This window comes from Amblyraja radiata, chromosome 32 (genome assembly GCF_010909765.2).
Source record: "Amblyraja radiata isolate CabotCenter1 chromosome 32, sAmbRad1.1.pri, whole genome shotgun sequence".
NCBI lineage: Eukaryota > Metazoa > Chordata > Chondrichthyes > Rajiformes > Rajidae > Amblyraja > Amblyraja radiata.
The window spans coordinates 8,138,859-8,156,653 of record NC_045987.1 but is presented as its reverse complement, the minus strand read 5'-3'; the positions used below and the strand labels follow the sequence as shown (position 1 = coordinate 8,156,653).

The 17,795-nt window shown below is 41.4% G+C and overlaps 1 protein-coding gene across 4 annotated transcripts in view; it reads right to left on the bottom strand.

Moving 5' to 3' along the window:
• Nucleotides 1-794: 794 nt before the first annotated feature.
• The window catches only part of crat (carnitine O-acetyltransferase), a 28,268-nt gene continuing 11,267 nt past the window's right edge, over nucleotides 795-17,795 (bottom strand). For 3 of the 4 annotated variants that reach the window (XM_033049343.1, XM_033049342.1, XM_033049340.1), the window contains 13 exons: nucleotides 17,498-17,776; nucleotides 16,162-16,280; nucleotides 15,226-15,279; nucleotides 14,557-14,719; nucleotides 13,890-14,064; nucleotides 13,009-13,187; nucleotides 11,180-11,280; nucleotides 9,805-9,924; nucleotides 8,742-8,864; nucleotides 6,031-6,166; nucleotides 5,146-5,208; nucleotides 4,451-4,588; nucleotides 795-3,201 (listed from right to left, as the gene is read on the bottom strand). In XM_033049343.1, the coding sequence (XP_032905234.1) occupies nucleotides 2,986-3,201; nucleotides 4,451-4,588; nucleotides 5,146-5,208; nucleotides 6,031-6,166; nucleotides 8,742-8,864; nucleotides 9,805-9,924; nucleotides 11,180-11,280; nucleotides 13,009-13,187; nucleotides 13,890-14,064; nucleotides 14,557-14,719; nucleotides 15,226-15,279; nucleotides 16,162-16,280; nucleotides 17,498-17,776 (1,866 nt within the window). In that variant the 3' untranslated portion in view covers nucleotides 795-2,985. The remainder of the gene's footprint in view (nucleotides 3,202-4,450; nucleotides 4,589-5,145; nucleotides 5,209-6,030; nucleotides 6,167-8,741; nucleotides 8,865-9,804; nucleotides 9,925-11,179; nucleotides 11,281-13,008; nucleotides 13,188-13,889; nucleotides 14,065-14,556; nucleotides 14,720-15,225; nucleotides 15,280-16,161; nucleotides 16,281-17,497; nucleotides 17,777-17,795) is intronic. The other variant, XM_033049341.1, reaches the window with a different exon arrangement.

Here is a 17,795-nt window from a genome sequence, read left to right as displayed (position 1 = left end):
ACAACATCTCAAAGACCACCTCTGTTTTGAGACTTTCACTTGAATCCATCTGAGTCTAGCGCAATGAAAGCCTCTGCTCATTCTGAGAGACCAAAGAGAGTGAGGAATTTACTTCTAATTCAACCTTATTACATAACTTCCGCTAGAACTAGAAGCTCTATTGTGAGAAATGAAAATGTCAGAGGGACATTTTGGATCAAAATACGTTGTTGGATCATGTATTTCATCAGATTCATTGCGATGCAGTGACTCAAAGGTTTTTGTTCTTTCCATCCCAACTTCCCCCACATGAGTAACACTGTTCTCCATCGCCATGAAGTGAAGTTGGTAATGTGAATGGCAATTTGAGATTATCCAAACTGAACATATATTTTAAAGCAAATAAATCTGCTTGAAACTTTTTTACCAGAATGGATTTGGACCCAATGTAAAATCATTTCATCTCCTGTGGGATAAAATAGCAAGCTACTGTCTAATTTGAAATTTGGTGGTTTTAAACTTTGTTAAGCTGGCTAAAGAAGTCTGTAAGGAAACGTGCATAAATGTTCCAATTGTACTTTATGGCAAATACAATGCTTGCCTGCCATACTATTTTCTTTGCTGTGGTCTTTGTTTGCCGTGGATATTATAGAGTGGAGAGACAAGCTGGAATGTTGGATCTACATTCTTGGTTTGTATGCAGTGTATCCCTTGCATAGGAGGTAAACATAGGCAATGTGATCAAGTACAAAATAGTACTTGATCACATTGTCTATGCTTTCTTGCCATTAGTTTGAAATATACACAAACTAGCGTCCTGCTTCACTTGCTGCTGCCAAGTGAATCCAAAGATTTTATTACATTTAGAAAGATTGGATACAATTTTAAAGTACATTATCAATGAACTTTTACATTCATGGGTAACAGTTAAATATCTGTCAAACTGATCACAAATTAAAATATGTCAAACAGTTAACTGTAAAACAATAATGGCAAATGTAAAATTGAAACAAATGAATACTCAGCAGGGCAGGCAGTATGTGGGGAGAGAAAATGTGTATTTCAGGTCCTAATTATGTTGAAAGATCATTGATTTGATTCTCTCCAGATTCCTGCCTGTGCTGTTAAGTGTTTTGTTTTTAATATACTAAATCAGTTCCATAAATATGATATAATCCCTTTTAAAATCATGGGCCATAAAAATAATAGGCGTCACAATGGAAAATGAACACATTCACAGCAGGACTTTAGATTTAATCACTGGCTTGTTATAGGGGGATATCCAACTGTTCCATGCTCTGGTTCAGAAAGTTGCAGCTATTGCTTGGGGCACAAATAGGACAGTTGTGTAAATATTGCTGAAGTTTTAAGAAAATGACCACCTAAACCACTGTCATCTAATGGTCTTCCCAAAAATGCACCTTTTTGAAATACGTTGCAATTCTTGTAATTGTATAAATATTTTTCTTTCTCTTAGTGATAGAATGAGGGACATTTCTTTGGCCACCTTGCAGAATCAATTAATTTCACAGAAGGTCCTTTGGGTATTTATGGGATAAAGTAACTTTCCGCTTCATTAACAATTAGGCACTTCCTCCCTCCCTGGATCAAAGCCTTTGAATAACTGGCAATAACCGTGCAAATTCACAGTAAGCTCCCCTTTAACACCTGGAGCACTGATATCAATTAATGCATGAGCAGGTATGTATTTATTAGTTAAAACTGGCTTAAGTATCAGGTAAGTGATTTAAAAGCATTGTAAGTACTAAACCTGCATTTGTGTTGGGAGCACAATAGAAAATTCCATCAGCAGCAGCAGGACACATTAGCAAGGGTGCCTATGCAATCTTGTTTTAGCATGTATATTAAATTCAAACAATTTCCAGCTCAATAGTCGTCTATTCTTTTCATAATTTAGTTATTTAAAAAAACAAAAGCAGTTGTTCAGTGTAATGTCCCGTCCCACTGAATACTACATAAAAATCATTTAACTACGATGACCCAGTGCTGACTCTTTCACTATACATTTCAATATGCGAATGTATTTAATTCCTTTTGATAGTTACCATTGAATCGGCTCTGCACATCTGCATTAGGCCAGCAGAGACTTAAAGGACTGAATGACATGGTTTTGGGCCGTTAGAATTCATAATAGATTGACTTTGCATCCTGCGATGACCAACCCTATCCTTTTAGAAATATACAGAAAATACACATTTTACACAAACAGATTGTGTTGCAGCTTGCTGGTGATAAACAAAATAAGATGCAAAAACTTATCGTCAGATAATTTGTATTTCCACATCTCCCTTGAGTCTTAACCAGCTATCTGAACAGTTTCTACATCCACCAAACAACCAAGGGTATGTGGAGATCTAATGCTGTAATAAAACATTCCTTTTGTTCTAAACTTGGCCTTCAGATATGTTGGGGAAAAATACTGTCATGCTTATAGCAAATATTCACCTGGAATCTTTATAAAGCACCAGTTGAGAATTTTACATACAATACATTGATTAAAATATATACCCTGGATAACTAGAACCAGCTGGTAATCCTGGTAAGCAGAGGACTGGGTTACTTTGAATACCTCAAGTTTATTTGCAAAGATTTGCTGATTTATGTTTTCGCAATCTACTGTTTACTTTAAAACAAGTTGATGCTTATGATTCAGCTGCAGCTCTTTGGATCAGACTGGAACATTCAGGCTTGTTATACGAAAGGATCTCAAATGTTGGAAGCAAGTGACTATGATTGTAGACAAAGGTGAGACAATTAGCCACAATGAGATGGAGAACAGGCTATTTTTGCAGTATTTTTTTCTTTAAAAGGCAATTAAAAAAAATAAACTTGCATTCTCTCAGTAATCAGTGCCTAGGGAAGAGCACCTTGACACCTAACAAACACCAACCCTAACAAACACCAACCCTCACAGCATGATCCATTAGCAATCTCATGCCTGGCTGAGGGTAACTCTAGTCCCTCCAACCTCATTACCTGGTTGCTTCAGAGTTTTGAGCCGTTTGTCTGCACAAGCAGATCTCTCATATCAACTAGCGCCTGCTCCAAATAGTGGGCAAGTTTAGCTGCATTGGTCTCTGCACAACTGTTGAAAGCAGACACTGAGAAGTTCATGTGGTTGTCCATGGGGTTGTAGCATACACCATAACCATCCGGCACGACTGGCCCAAAGCACATCAGGCAATCTGTCATAGCAGGAACCTACAGAATACACAGAGTCAATTTAAATGTGTTTTTACCACCTCAAAACAGAGCCACCTGCAGAGAGTTAAACTGTAGGGCATCAGGCTTCCTTTGCTACCGTGAGCAGCATACACTTATGCAATATACCTTGCTGGCTGCCATTCCACCTATTTCCTTTTGCAGTTTATCCACATCTCCTCCAGGCTGAAGACCAAGAATGTGATGATCTCTCCAACTATTGGTTCAGGATAAAATAGTGCCATAACCTCCAATCAACCCCAGCCTTCTGCTGCGAATGGGGACATGAACCACTGTGGTTTCTACATGGTCAGATAGTGTAAGTTTAAAATACCATAACCTAATCATTAACAGGGACTACAACACTTTCAAATCCAAAGCATCCCAAAGTCATAGAATAGTACAGCAAAGCATGCCCATCACCCCCCAATACCTGTACACTTATCTACCTGCACATATTCCTATCCCCAAGTCTTTTAAATGCCACAAACATATCTGCTTCAACCATCGCATCAGGCACTCATCCTCCCGTGTGTTTAAAAAAAAAAGCTTGCCCTGCGTATCTCCTTTTTAAACTTTTCCCTCTTACCTGTACAATCTCAGCATTTCAGGAAAACCTAATAGGAAATAGCACTCCGTCTTCCTAGCTGATGAACTTACATTGGCTCCACTGTATTGGCTTACATCAGTCCCTGTCCCCATCTGTTTTGCTTTTTGATTTCATCCCACCCACCTTAATCCTCAAAGATGCTTAACTAGCCTCTCATGCAATGCCTAAACATCTATTTATCAGTGACAGTGCATCCAAGCCCCTACAGTTAAACACAACTGAAACCTCTCCTCTAACTATTCCTTTGGTCCCAGGGCATAATTGAAAATCATGGCCAATGTTTTTTTGTACCTCAACCAACATCACAAAAGCAAATCACCCAATCATTCATTCCATTGTTGTAATACTGGATATTCAACAGCCAACATGTGCACAAGCAAGTCCAATAAAAGCAGTGACTATATTTCAAAAACTACTTAAGTGCCAATAAAACACTCTGGGGCATCCCAAGGTTGCATATATAAACATGTTCAATCTCTCCCTTTCATTTTCCATTCAGACCGATGGAAAATGAGGGGCAATTGTATTTGAGCGATGCAGAATTCTCCCTGAATACACCTGGCTACACACTGAAATCACATTTGGTATTCTTATGCAATTTTGAAATTTTCTGAACAAGGAGGAAACTGAAGGTCTCACCTGACTGGTTGATAAATTGAAATGAAAGGTAACAGCATAGGATGTGTCCATGAAGATCTCTGGGATTCGAACCAGATCCTCAATGGCCTGATGTTTAAGGCCAAATAGATGTCTATCAATTGCTTGGCCTCGGATTGCCTAAAAACAAAATTATCTATCAATACACAATGCTACTTTGCACCACTGCCAGTCTAACTGTACCCATGTACCATGAAGAAGGTCTGAAGAAAGATCTCGACCTGAAATGTCACCCATTCCTTCTCTCCAGAGATGCTGCCTGACCTGCTGAGTTACTTCAGCAATTTGTGTCTATCTCATATACCATCCCTCGTATTAGTCCACCACCTACCAAAATTACCCCTCCCGCCAGAACTTCTCATCTGTGCCATCACTCATCACCATCCCTCTACACTAGCATTGCTAATAAGCATGTCATCACTACCCCTTTATCATTCCCATCGTGTACAACACGACATACTCAAACTGCAGCAATGAATGCCTCCTCCCCCCACTGTTTTACATTATTTCCCATCCACAACACTAGCGCCATCTGCCCAGCAATAACGGGGTTTATTGCAAGTGCTTCCTGAATAAAAGGATCATTTAGAGTATTTGTTTAGTAATTAATGATTGTCAGAAGAGAAATGGGGTATTTGGGAACAAAGTGGTGAAGACAGACCAGTTATTCCCCTTACCAGGTCCGTGTAGGCTCTATGTGCTTGGACAGCTTGCCTCATCAGGGCCACTTTATTTTGCTTCTACCGGTAAATAAAAAATCAAAGCAACATGGTCAAAAATGCACAATGATGAAACGATTAATTCACAGAACCCAAAGTCGATTAATCAGCAATTGAGGGAGGGAGGAAAAAACAGTTTCAGTTTGCCCATTACGTCAGCTTGTGGATATAGAGCACGGTTTTGGAATGCGTTCACAAGACAACAGGGAAATGAAGAGATGCCAGAAAAGCAGGGATCAGTGTTTCAAAGGGAGTGCGTTAAGGGAGAGATAGATGGCAACGTTTAGGGACAAATCTGACAATTTAGAATCCAGATAATTGAAAGCATAACCTATCAATGCTGAAGTGATGGAAATTGGAAAGTGCACGAAAAAAAAGCACAAACTGAATGATTACAGAACTTTTAAGAACATAAAACTGGACACCACAGGAAGACATTTGGTCCATCATGCTGGTTCTGCAACAGATCAATTCCAACTTGGCCTTGCTTTCATCATAACTCTTAACTTTTTTTTTATTGATCCAATTCCCTTTAGAAATGTACTATTTAACTTGATTCAACCATTATTATATCGCATCCCCTTCTCAGGCTCCGTCACACTTTCATGGCGTCAGGTTAATTAGACTCCAGGACAATCCTGAATTTTATATCTGATATATAATGGACACGTTTTTTTTACTTTACAAAACCTTTGGTAATGTCATCCCACCTTATATTGAGTACTCATGAATTCGAGATGATGTGAGAGAAGAGAGAGAAGTACAGTTTAAGTTATTGCTAACTTCTTTACCCCAGAAGGCTTTGTTTGCAAAAGGAATGTGGCATTTCAGTGGTCCAAGTACCTGTTCCTGCGAACTATCCATGGCACGCACAAAGACTGAGGATTCGACCGAGGCCGAGCGAATTGTGTCAGTGCGCCCGAGTTGAAACATCCGCAGAGAGGCACTTTCATAGGTTGCACGCTGCTCACCGTATATCCTGCCAAGAGACAGAAGCACAGCATAGCGATGAAGGGAGGCAGATTTCTGATGTAACTCCATTTGGACTAGTAATTTGGAAGCAGTCTATTTTCAAGCCTGGAAATTTGTGTAGAAATGGTGACCAGTACATCACCCCTTATCCCTCTAGTCCCTCACCCGCCCACCAACTCACTCGGTGTTGGTTGTTGATGAGGAAGGAAATGAGGAAATCACGAGTCATTTGATTTTGGTCATGCTGCCCTTTGGTTAGTGTTAGCGGAATACAATCTTGCTATTTTTGCACATAACTTCTTGCCTCTAAATGCCACTTAATTAAACAATCTTTTGGCAATTCCCAATTTAAAAGAAAACAAATAGAAAAGAAATAAAAGAGATTTTTGTGAGTTTCCCAGCAGTTTTACGGTAAATGACATGATATCAAGAAACAGCTGAGAGCATTGCACACAGCAAAGGTGCTGGGATCAGAATTAGCCACAGACTTCGCCAAACCTTTCCAGTACTCATATCTAACCAGCAATATTAAAATTAGATGAAGGAGGGGTTGATTTTAAGGGTTTTTTTGTCATTCAGAACATCTACTCAAACCACATTTAAGTAGGCATTATGGGCCAATGGGCCTGTTCCTATACTGTACTGTTCTATGTTAATACATATTGTGTTTATATATCATCCAATGTTTTCTTTGGATGAGTCAATGTGATTTGATACATTAAACCCTTGGTTTCTTGGTCATCCAAAATATTCCAGATGGAATTTAAACTGGAGGTGGTGAAGAGAGGGCTTAAGTCAGAAAGGGTTTGCCCGACCACTTGAGGATGGTCACATCACTCCAACCTCCACCCCTCCTGCTGCACCAGATCTGCCATTCACTCCATGAATAGAATAATCAGTTTCTAACAGCTCCTCTGGGAAACTGGAATCTTTACTCAGATGGGCTTTGCCACCTCTACCTGCTGCTATCACCAATGGGACTGGTTCCCCCTTGTCCATCTTGAAAATAAAGGTGGCCCCGCCACCTCCTCCTCCAGCCCATTGTGAGACGTTGCCACTCCTTTTCAGTTCCTCTTCAATAACACTATTCTCTCCTAAACAAACACTCTGGATGATGGGATTTGCATTAGGGCAGGCATCTTCTCCCTGCTGCCCAACCAGTATACAGAGTCTCCAGGTGGAACGTGGCTTGTACTAACACACCATGAAACCTCCGAAAGTTGCTCTTTTTAATGGTTCCTTGTTTTAATAATAATAATAATAATAATAATAAACTTTATTTATAAAGCGCTTTAAACAACCGCAGTTGCCACAAAGTGCTGTACATGAGAACTCATGGACAAAAAGTTATTACAAACCATTAAAAAACCGTAAAACAAAGGACTAAAAACAGTAAAAATTAAAAGACATTAAAAGCACTAAGAACAGGAGCAATGTCTCAGCCAGTGTCGAAAGCCAGAGAATAAAAATGAGTTTTTAGGGAGGATTTGAAGATGGACAGTGAGGGGGCCTGTCTGATGTGCAACGGCAAGGTGTTCCAAAGTGCCGGAGCAGCAACAGAAAAGGCTCTATCCCCTCTGAGCTTCCGCTTAGACCGTGGTACCTCAAGGAGCAGCTGATCAGCTGACCTGAGGCACCGGGCAGGAGCATATAGGTGGAGCAGCTCAGAGAGGTAAGGCGGGGCGAGCCCATTCAACGATTTGAAAACAAATAAAATAATTTTAAAATGAACTCGAAAGTGCATCCTAAAACCCAGGTTTAAAACTGTTGGCTTTACGGACAATGCCAGTGGACCCAAGTCAACAAAGGGAGGTTCACGGTTTAATGGTTTCTTTATAACAGATTTGGGTTATAATGGACGGATCTGTCGACGTATTCCCGACTCACATGGTCTCTCCAGCCCCAGCCACCGACCCCAACCCCAGCACAAATGCTCAGTTTAATTTTGCCAGGACCACTTAGCTCCACAAAAGTTGGCCTAAATTGAATTCCTGAGATAAGGTGAAAGTGAGTGATCACTTCTAATACCAAGGCAGCATTTGACCAAATAACATCAAGCAACCCTAGTAATATTAAAATTAATAGGCATCAAAGGAAAAGCACATAGGAAGATGTTTGTGATTATTGGACTTCAGTCAACCAAAGACACCGACATTCCACAGGGTAACAACTTATGCCCACCCAGTTTTAGCTACTTCATCAGTCACCTTCCTTCACAAGAAAGGGGAATGTTCAATTGCATTTGCATCTCCTCAACAAACTATGAAGTCCATGCTTGCCTGCATCAAGACCTGGACAACACCCTGACATGGGCCCTGATATGAAATAGTGTTGCAAAAGAGCACTTAAAAATGCAATATTGCTGTGATTTGGAATGGGATATCTGAAAGGGTGTTGGAAGCAGATTCAAAAGTTACATTTAAATGGAAATTGATATGCATTCAAGATAGAAAAATAGATTTTTTCCCCCCAAAGAGTCAGCACAGGCATGATGGAGCAAATAGCTTCTTTCTATGCTGCATAATTCTATCCTTGGATATACTAGGAACATTGGGCAAAGTATCTAAGATGACGTCTCTCACCTGTAATAAGCCAATTGCAAAGCAATCTGAATATAGGCATCTGGGCTCAACCTCTGGGACTTCACAAAATCTTTCCCAAAATGCTCGAACACAAAACATTTTATATCCATATCACGCACCATCCTGGATAGAAAGGAAAATAAGGATGAATCTCTTCACTTGCAACATAACCCAGCACTTTCTCTAACCTATCCCATACTGTTCAATAATATCAGAATGCAGTTATATCCCAACAGTAAGCAGCATGTTGGCGCAGTGGTAGAATTGTTTACTTACTTACAGCGCCATAGGCCCGGGTTCAACCAGGTACTCCGGTTTCCTCCCACATTCTAAAGACGTACAGGTTTGTAGGTTAATTGGCTTCAGTAAAGGTTGTAAATTGTCCCTAGCCTACGGGGATTGCTGGTCGGCGTGGACTCAGTGGGCCGAAGGGCCTGTTTCAGCGTTGTAACTCTAAACTAAACAGGGGCAGTACTTCATCTGCAAGTCCAGTCAATGGTATAGTGGACTATTCAAACAGGTGGAACATTTTTAATATTGATTACTGGAGAAAGTGGAGAGAGCAAGAAAAAACAAGTCTTTGTCAGGGTGGTGAGATTGAACTAATGGAACACAGCAAGTGCTTGTATTTCAGCTATTTACAATCCATATCTTGATCTGGGATGCCCAAAGCCAAGTGTAATATCTCCTCCTCATTCCCAAACCCAACCAGCTGCTTTGTTTGGAGGCAAGATGAGGGAAGACAGGCCAGTGTATCTTGGGTGTTTGTATTGCTTTGTGCAACACGTATAAAGACCTTCTACAAAGAATAATCAACTCTTTCCAAGTCACAGTGTGAAGCCCCCCATGTTTCTGTCCACATTGTCAACCATCCTGGGTTAAAATTACTGGGTTTAAGTCCTGAAACCCTTCCCTCCAATGGGAACACCTATACTATACAGGATTGGAATAGTTCAAGGAAGCAGTCTGGCATCATTTGTAGGCATATCTTGGGCACGGTACATCAAATGCTAACCTTGCCAGTCGCACCCCCAACTGCACTAAGAATTAAAAGAGCTCTCACATGTTGAGGTTCTGCTTTGCTTTCTCAATGTCCCTCTTTACATCGGTCGTGATATTGAAACGGAGCTTCCGAGGCATAGCCAGTGGAATCATAGGAGAACGAACCATCTCCGAGGTTTTGCTGAAATTAAAAGGTAAAGATACTAAGTATTCATCAAAGGTACACAAAATTGCTGGAGAAACTCAGCGGGTGCAGCAGCATCTATGGAGCGAAGGAAATAGGCGACGTTTCGGGCCGAAACCCTTCTTCAGACCCATCAGTATTCATCAATATAGGATTAATGCAGAATTTACAGGCCATTTGGCCCAACCTCACACAATCCTCCTCCAACGTTATATTCCCTTCTAATTCTTACATCCTACATAGATATCAAGCAGTTTTTCCACATACATTTGTGCTATGTTTTGAACTATTTTTATTCCACATTCTATTTAACTGGCAGGCGAAGAAATCTGCTGAATTTCATGCTGGATTTATTGGTCGTTGTATGATATTTATAGTTTCTCCTCAACAAGCAGAATCTGCATTTGTCCTATTGAATGCCTTCCTGCTTTGCTTACCAAGGACGGAGTTTTTTTTTTAGCCAGCTGCCTAGCAAAGAACATTCTCACAGTCAGCAAGTCAGAGAACGAAGGATTTAAGTGGTATCTCAAACACATGTTTTTATATATTAGCCACCAACCTTGGATGGGAGTCAGAGTTTTTTACAGAACATTAGGTATTATTACCATTAATAATCCCAGACTTTTAATTTGTTTTTTTTAAATATAAAGATATTGCATAGCATTGTAATTTTTGTAAAGATATTGCATAGCATTGTGGGACTCAGTAGGCTGAAAGATCAGGTGGGGAAATGGACATTGCATGAGAATGTATTGAACAGATGGTACAATGGTCGTAGGGAAAGACCTGCCCCAGTTGTATTTACTGTAAAATATAAATAAAGTATCTTTTTGAAATGAAATAAAACACAGTCCCTCAGATTTTTAAAACAAGCACAGGAAATAGGACCCGGTTAAGTTAACTCTGAGATTTCTGGATAATGGGAGAGCAGATCAGAGCTTTACTGTAAATTGGGTAGCTTTTTCATATAACGGCCCTTTTCTTTACTGTAGCTTCTGTAATATTAGTGGTTGGCATCTGCTCAGCACCGACTGGACCCAGGTAAGGGGCTAACAGTGGAACAGGTATTTAGGTCAGTGGTGCGCAAGAGAGAGTGTAAAGGAACAAATATGGGAAATGAGGGACATTCATCACCACCATCTCCCCAACACCAGATATTGGAGAACTTGTATGTTCTGGCCTTTGCCCTCATCATGTAGGCCTTTAAACTAACTCTCACCAAACTAGTTCCTAAATAAGCTTGGACTCTTACCAATACTCAAAGACATGGTCCAGTAAAGCAACAATGGGAGGTCCTTCTGATGATGAATGCTCGTAGACCAAACCGCAAGATCCATCCTCTCCAACAATGAACTGTGGAAAATGGCCGAAAGGAGAGAATGTCATTAGTGGGCCACCCTTGGTATGTGGAGGTTACATAATTAGCCTCAAAGCCTCAGGTGTAATTAGCCTTGATGCCTCAGGTGTAATTAGCCTTGATGCCTCAGGCATTGGGTTATTATTGAAAAAGGAAAAATAAAAATCAAACTGCAATTCCCTTTTGATCATGGTCCAGTGATCTCTGCTGGAATCTGTGATCTTGGTTGAAATTCATTTGAGACAGGATTCGTACCAATTGGAATATCTCCCATGGTAAAGTTGCTTGTCATGGATAATAATTGGCATATGATTGTGGATCTCTAACTAATACAATGATGTAATAGACTGGTAGAGTTTCTCACCCCACCACCACAAGTTTGTTTTGTTTTCTTGATAGAACACCAAGAATCAGACAACAGACAGAGGCTGCTGGGAGCCGAAGCTCAGATACAAATACCCAAATGGAGTTGAACAAGAGGAAGAAGGAAAAAAGATACCAAGTTGAGGGATGATTTTGTTTGGGTGGGATGGAAAAAGGACAAGAGGAGAAAGGTCTTTTGGGCTACTATCTGATGTCTAAAGGCCAGGTATGAGCTTCCCCGATGTTCTCTGTCTCTTTTCTCCCTTCTAACCTCAACCCTTCCACCCCCTTCTCTCTCTCAACCCTCAGGGCTGGTACTTCCAAAGCAATGGAAGGAGTTCCGAGAACAATAAAAACATCTTTAGTGAGCGAAAAACATCTTTAGTGAGCGAAAAACATCTCAAAGCTCAAAATAAATGGAAAGACAATAATCCATGGGGCAGCTGTGAAGTTGACCACATGAGACATACATTCTGAAAGACACTTGCAGCACACACAGTAACAAGCTTCTCATATATAGCTACAGTCCCAGATCGATAAAGGAGAAGTGTGGGAAAGTTTTATTTTAAAACAAAGAGTGATAGATGCCTGGAACGGTGCCAGGAATTGTTGTTGGTACAGGCAGATATTAAAGTACAATTTAAGAGGCTGTTGGATAGGCGCACAGATATGCAGGGAATAGAGGGTGATGGAACAATTGCAGACCAAAGCGATTAGTTTAACTTGGCATCATCTTCAGCATGGACATTGTGGACTGAAGGGCCTCTTAGTTAGTTTAGTTAAGAGATACAGTGCAGAAACAGGCCCTTTGGCCCACCAGGCCCGTGCCAACCAGCGATCCCCGCACATTAACACTATCCTACACACACACTAGGGACAATTTTTACATTTACCAAGCCAATTAACCTACAAACCTGTACGTCTTTGGAGTGTGGGAGGAAACCGAAAATCTCGGAGAAAACCCATGCAGGTCACGGGGAGAACGTACAAACTCCGTACAGACAGCGCCCGTAGTCGGGATCGAACCCGGGTTTCTGGTGCTGCATTCGCTGTAAGGCAGCAACTGTACCGCTGCGCCACCGTGGCCGCTGTATTGTTCTATGTTTGATGTTTTAATACTCTCACATACTCACCCAAATATGCAAATACAGCCATACACATAGCTTTCAAAAATAAACATGATCATATGTGATAGGAGTAGAATTAGGTCATTCGGCCCATCAAGTCTACTCTGCCATTCAATTATGGCTGATTTTTCTCTCCCTCCTAACCCCATTATCCTGCCTTCTCTCCATAACCTCAATTATATTTGAACAAAGTGACCCGATTACTGACCACGAGTCTGCTACCCCCTCACACACCTGTAGGGTTTTGTCAAACCACCTGTTGCCGCTGTTCCACCGACTACCTCCGCCATGCAACATCTGAGCTGCAACGCGACTCATGTAGAGATCATCAGACACCTTTGGCACTGGAGCATCCAGGCAGATGGTGAAGATGCTCCTCTGGATGCATTTCACAGACTCCTTGTTCACCTTATCTGGAGAGGGCCAGAGAGAAGCAAACAGAAACAATGAGCAGTTCCAAAATTCTTCATGGCAGCATAAGAGAAAATTAAATGTGCTTACACAAATATATTCCATTACCACAAAACATAATGGTGAGCTATCACTGGATTCAAGTGCATAGCTCATTTAAATCAAGGAGACTAGGAGAGTTCCCAGTTGTTTCAAACCCTTACACATAGTGTGGGCATTATTGCAAGACCAACATGTTCCCCAGAGATGCTGCCAGACCCGTTCCTAATGTTCATAACTGCCCCTTAGAAGATGGTGTTAAGCCACCTATTTAAACACCTACATTCTACGTGGTGTCAGATTATAGGATTCAAGGATTCTGACCCTGCAAAGTGGGAATGGTGGTATATTTCCAAGTGAGGATGGCATCCGAGCTGGAGAAGAACTTGGAGGTGATGAACAGAATCAGTTCCCATATTGGCTTTCTCACCAGTAAAAATGGTGGGTTTGGAGAGGTGGCATCCAACAATATTTTAATAACAACAACAATCTTTTACTAATAACCAATGCAGGTTGCTGCAGTGCAAACTGTACCCATTGTGAACCAGTACAATAGAGTGAGGGTTTAAGGCCAGGATTTTAGGTGATGGTGGAGGTTTTCCCTTGAATGATCTTGAGTTCCCGAGTCGCTCCTCTCCCTTATTTGTCATGTTCTGGAGACAAACCTTTGATCAGTGTGTTGTAAGCATTTGCCCAGCTGTTTCGATGACCAGTTGAAAGGATTCCAATTGGCTCTTTGTTTGTCTGGAGTGAAGAATGCCAGATCTTCTCCAATTGCATGTAAAGTTGGTCCACAGTTAGTGGGCTGCCATCACTGTTGTACACAAAGAGCTCAAAGAACTGCAAAACACAGATGGACATCATTAACTGCAAGTATGGACTAACAGTCACAGAGCAGAACAGGCCAAGTACTGTCAAAGTGCCTTTGAGTTAGAGTCAGAGTTATGCAGCACAGAAAAAGGCCCTGCAGCTCATCTCTCCCATGCTGACCAAGACACCCCATCTAAAATAGTCCTATTTAATCGAGTTTGACCCATAACCCTGTAATCCCTTCTTATTCATGTTTTGTAAAGTGGTTGCCTCCTTTCCATCAGTGACTGTAATTAAAACATACATTGTTGAATGCAAAGACCCATCTCAGGATGATATGAAATAGCAGATAGAACTTGGTTGGTGATTTGTGAACCAGGTCACAGGACCACCAGGACACAAGGTGATTTACATCAACACTGGAATTGCATTGAGGAAATACCTGTGTTGCCTCAGGAGAGGAACACGGGGAAAGAAAACTAAGAATCGTTCAGCACACACATGTAGTTGCAAGAAACCTACCTGAAAGTTGTGCACAATTGTTACGTGGGTTGGTTTTTTAGTTAAGGAATAGTTGGCAAAAGAATCACTTTTAGAACCTGGAATCCTGCAGGATGATAGAATCTGGTAATATTGGTTCATGCAGAGAGGGCTCCCTCCTAAACTCTCCACAGGAAGTGTCTCACTGAGAACAGAAACAAGAGGGGAATGTCTTTACTTATTAAATATTAGACAACTTCAAATGTACAAAATTCTCACTTTGGTTTTAAAGGCCTCAAAACCTGTAATAGTTGGACATCACGGAAACAGGCCCTTTGACCCAACTCGTTACTGTTGACCAAGTTGTCTATCTAAGCTAGACCCATTTGACTGCATTTGTAAGACTGTAATGCCCTCCGGCATCACAATTTCCGAGATCTTTGCACCCCAGGCTCTTATTCACACACAAATTGGCAGTCTGCCTTCCCTGGGCCAGGCCAGAATGACGTCCCAAAATACTTTTCCAACTTGCATCTCCTGCCACTCTTCTTAATATCCCCACTTGTAGCTCGGGGTCAATTTTAAAATCAGCTTTAAGGACTGTTTGGAATATTTTAAGGCAAAAGGAAATTACATCAATAATCTACATTTTCTATTACCAGTTTTCCCATATTCATCTTAGTGTAGTGATGAATTAACATTTGCACTTACTTGTCAATCATAGATTTAAAATCCAGCACACCAGCTATTAATTTAGCAGAAAATCTGGAAGAGAACACAGGCAGAGATTGGGACCGAATATGAATGAACGGCAGTGTGCTCACTGCTTTGCACTGCCTAGAGTAGTTTTATTCATTATTATTTCAACTATTATTTTTTCTAATTCCAAGTTTATTTAATTACTTGAATTTAAATTGCCAAGCAGGATAGTGGGATACAAACCCACCGCTATTTATCCAAGCTCCAGATCTCTGGGTGCTCCTCTAGTGCCTTAGTCCCCATGCTACCACACGACTTTTCCCCATTTAAGAGAAAGGGGGACAACATCTATTGTTTAGTTCAAAGAAACCCCATCAACTCATCTGTTGAGTTTTTTTGTAAGGCAAGGCCTCTGTTGAGGAATGGCCATTCTGAAGAAGGTCCCGACCCAATAGTTTATCTAGCCATGTTCTCCAGGGATGCTGCCTGAGCTGCTGAGAGTCCCAGAATGGAATTCAGTGCTGGAATGGGATACTACTTTCTCAATCAAAGTCACAAAAGCGATCCACTGGTGCAGTAAGATGAGGCTGCTTGGGGCAGGGGGGGGGGGGGGGGGGGGGGGGGGGGGGAAGAGAAAGGAGGGGGTGGTGGTTGGAATGCAACGTGATGTCAATGAGGGGCTAAGGTGAAAACAGCTTGTTGGGCTGGCTTTTAAAAGAATAAGTTGAATGCTAGGTTGGTATTAGAAGCAGGATTGTTAGGTCTGCTTGGATTTCAACATCATTTCCCACCCCCAAATTCATCACTCAATAAAACAGCGCTCCCCACCTCCCTTATGACTCCACCCGATTCCACAGAATCAGACGTAGGAGTTTTTCTCCCATGTAAACCACCATTAGGATTCAAGTCAGGATTGCTGCTTTCACAAATGCATTGCCACACCATTACCTCAGCTGTCCTTGACGATCATGATAATCCTGTTTTGGCAACAGCACACCGGGACTGGAATGAATGACCACAGGAAGCCTGTTTTCTAGGTAGGCTGTCCTCAGCCACCACTCGCTCAGCTGAACAGGAAAGAAATGAGAAGGTAAACTTGAAGAGGCATTGCTCAAGTGTATATCCAGACTGCAAATGGAGTTATGCTTTTCAACAATGGAAAACTTCACTTCCTGATTTTTGGTTCAATAGTTGCCCAAATTTGGCAAGGCCAGTTGTAGCCTCCCCCCATAAATCCTCAACTTTTAAAGAGATGCACTGAGTTTCTTACCCCGTTTAAAACATTCCAATGTTCTCCATGTGCAAAGAATAGGTTTGACATCAGGAGACAAGGTATTGATTCTGTCACAGATTCATTAAAAAAAAATTATGCACAAATTCAGATCCTTAACAGTGCATGATGCAAATTATGAAGGGTAGAAAATCATGTTATAAACGACACTGATGAAAGGAACTAACTGATGAAAGGCTCTTTGAAAGTGTTGGCACAGACACAACAGGCACAATTCTATGTATCTGGAGATAATCACAGTTTCATGGCACCAAATTTCCCCAGATGATTGGCAACCTTTGGATGACCATCAACATAGAAACATAGAAAATAGGTGCAGGAGTAGGCCATTCGGCCCTTCGAGCCTGCACCGCCATTCAATATGACCATGGCTGATCATCCAACTCAGTATCCTATACCTGCCTTCTCTCCATACCCCCTGATCCCTTTAGCCACAAGGGCCACATCTAACTCCCTCTTAAATATAGCCAATAAACTGGCCTCAACTACCTTCTGTGGCAGAGAGTTCCAGAGATTCACCACTCTCTGTGTGAAAAATGGTTTCCTCATCTCGGTCCTAAAAGACCAGGATTCGGTCATTCGATGACTCAAACCTCAACTTCACACTCCAGTGTACTCATAACACCCCCTTTCTTATCAAGTATCTATCTATCTCTGCCTTTAAAAATATATGCTTCCAGCTCCACCATACCTCATAGACTGGTAGAAGCAGAGTCTTAAAAAGAGAAGGTAGAGACTCACAAAGTGGAGGTAGAGAAAGACTCAATCCTCTGAACGAAACTTTCACCTTATCATTGTCTTGAACGGGCAACTTCCTTAATGTTTGTTTTAAATGGTTGTCCATTGTCTTAGTTTCTCCCACACGAGGAGACATTCTCTCCACATTCACTTTGTCAATTCCTCTCTGGATCTCTTGCAAGTTTTAATCACAGTCCATTTGGTCAGAGTAAATAAAATATTAAAGTAATGCAAGCTAGAAAACCATAGTCATACCCAATTTTCAGTCTTCCCCGCTCTTCTTTCCAAGCTTGCTTGTAGTCTCGCTCCTACTCCACCCGTCTGAGCAAATTCCTTCACTATTTGACTGGTATGTTCCAACTCCTCTTGACTGACAACAGGCTCCAACATCAGCAGGTAACGGTCCAGAGTTTGTAGGAGAGGAGGAACGGGCAGACGAGGCAAAGATTTCTGGTGGGCAAAGTATCGTCCAGGCAGCTTTGTTGGAGCTATGGGCCGCACCAAGCAGCCAGGCCTCAGTGAGGTCGACTTGAGCTAGGTAACAAAACAAGAT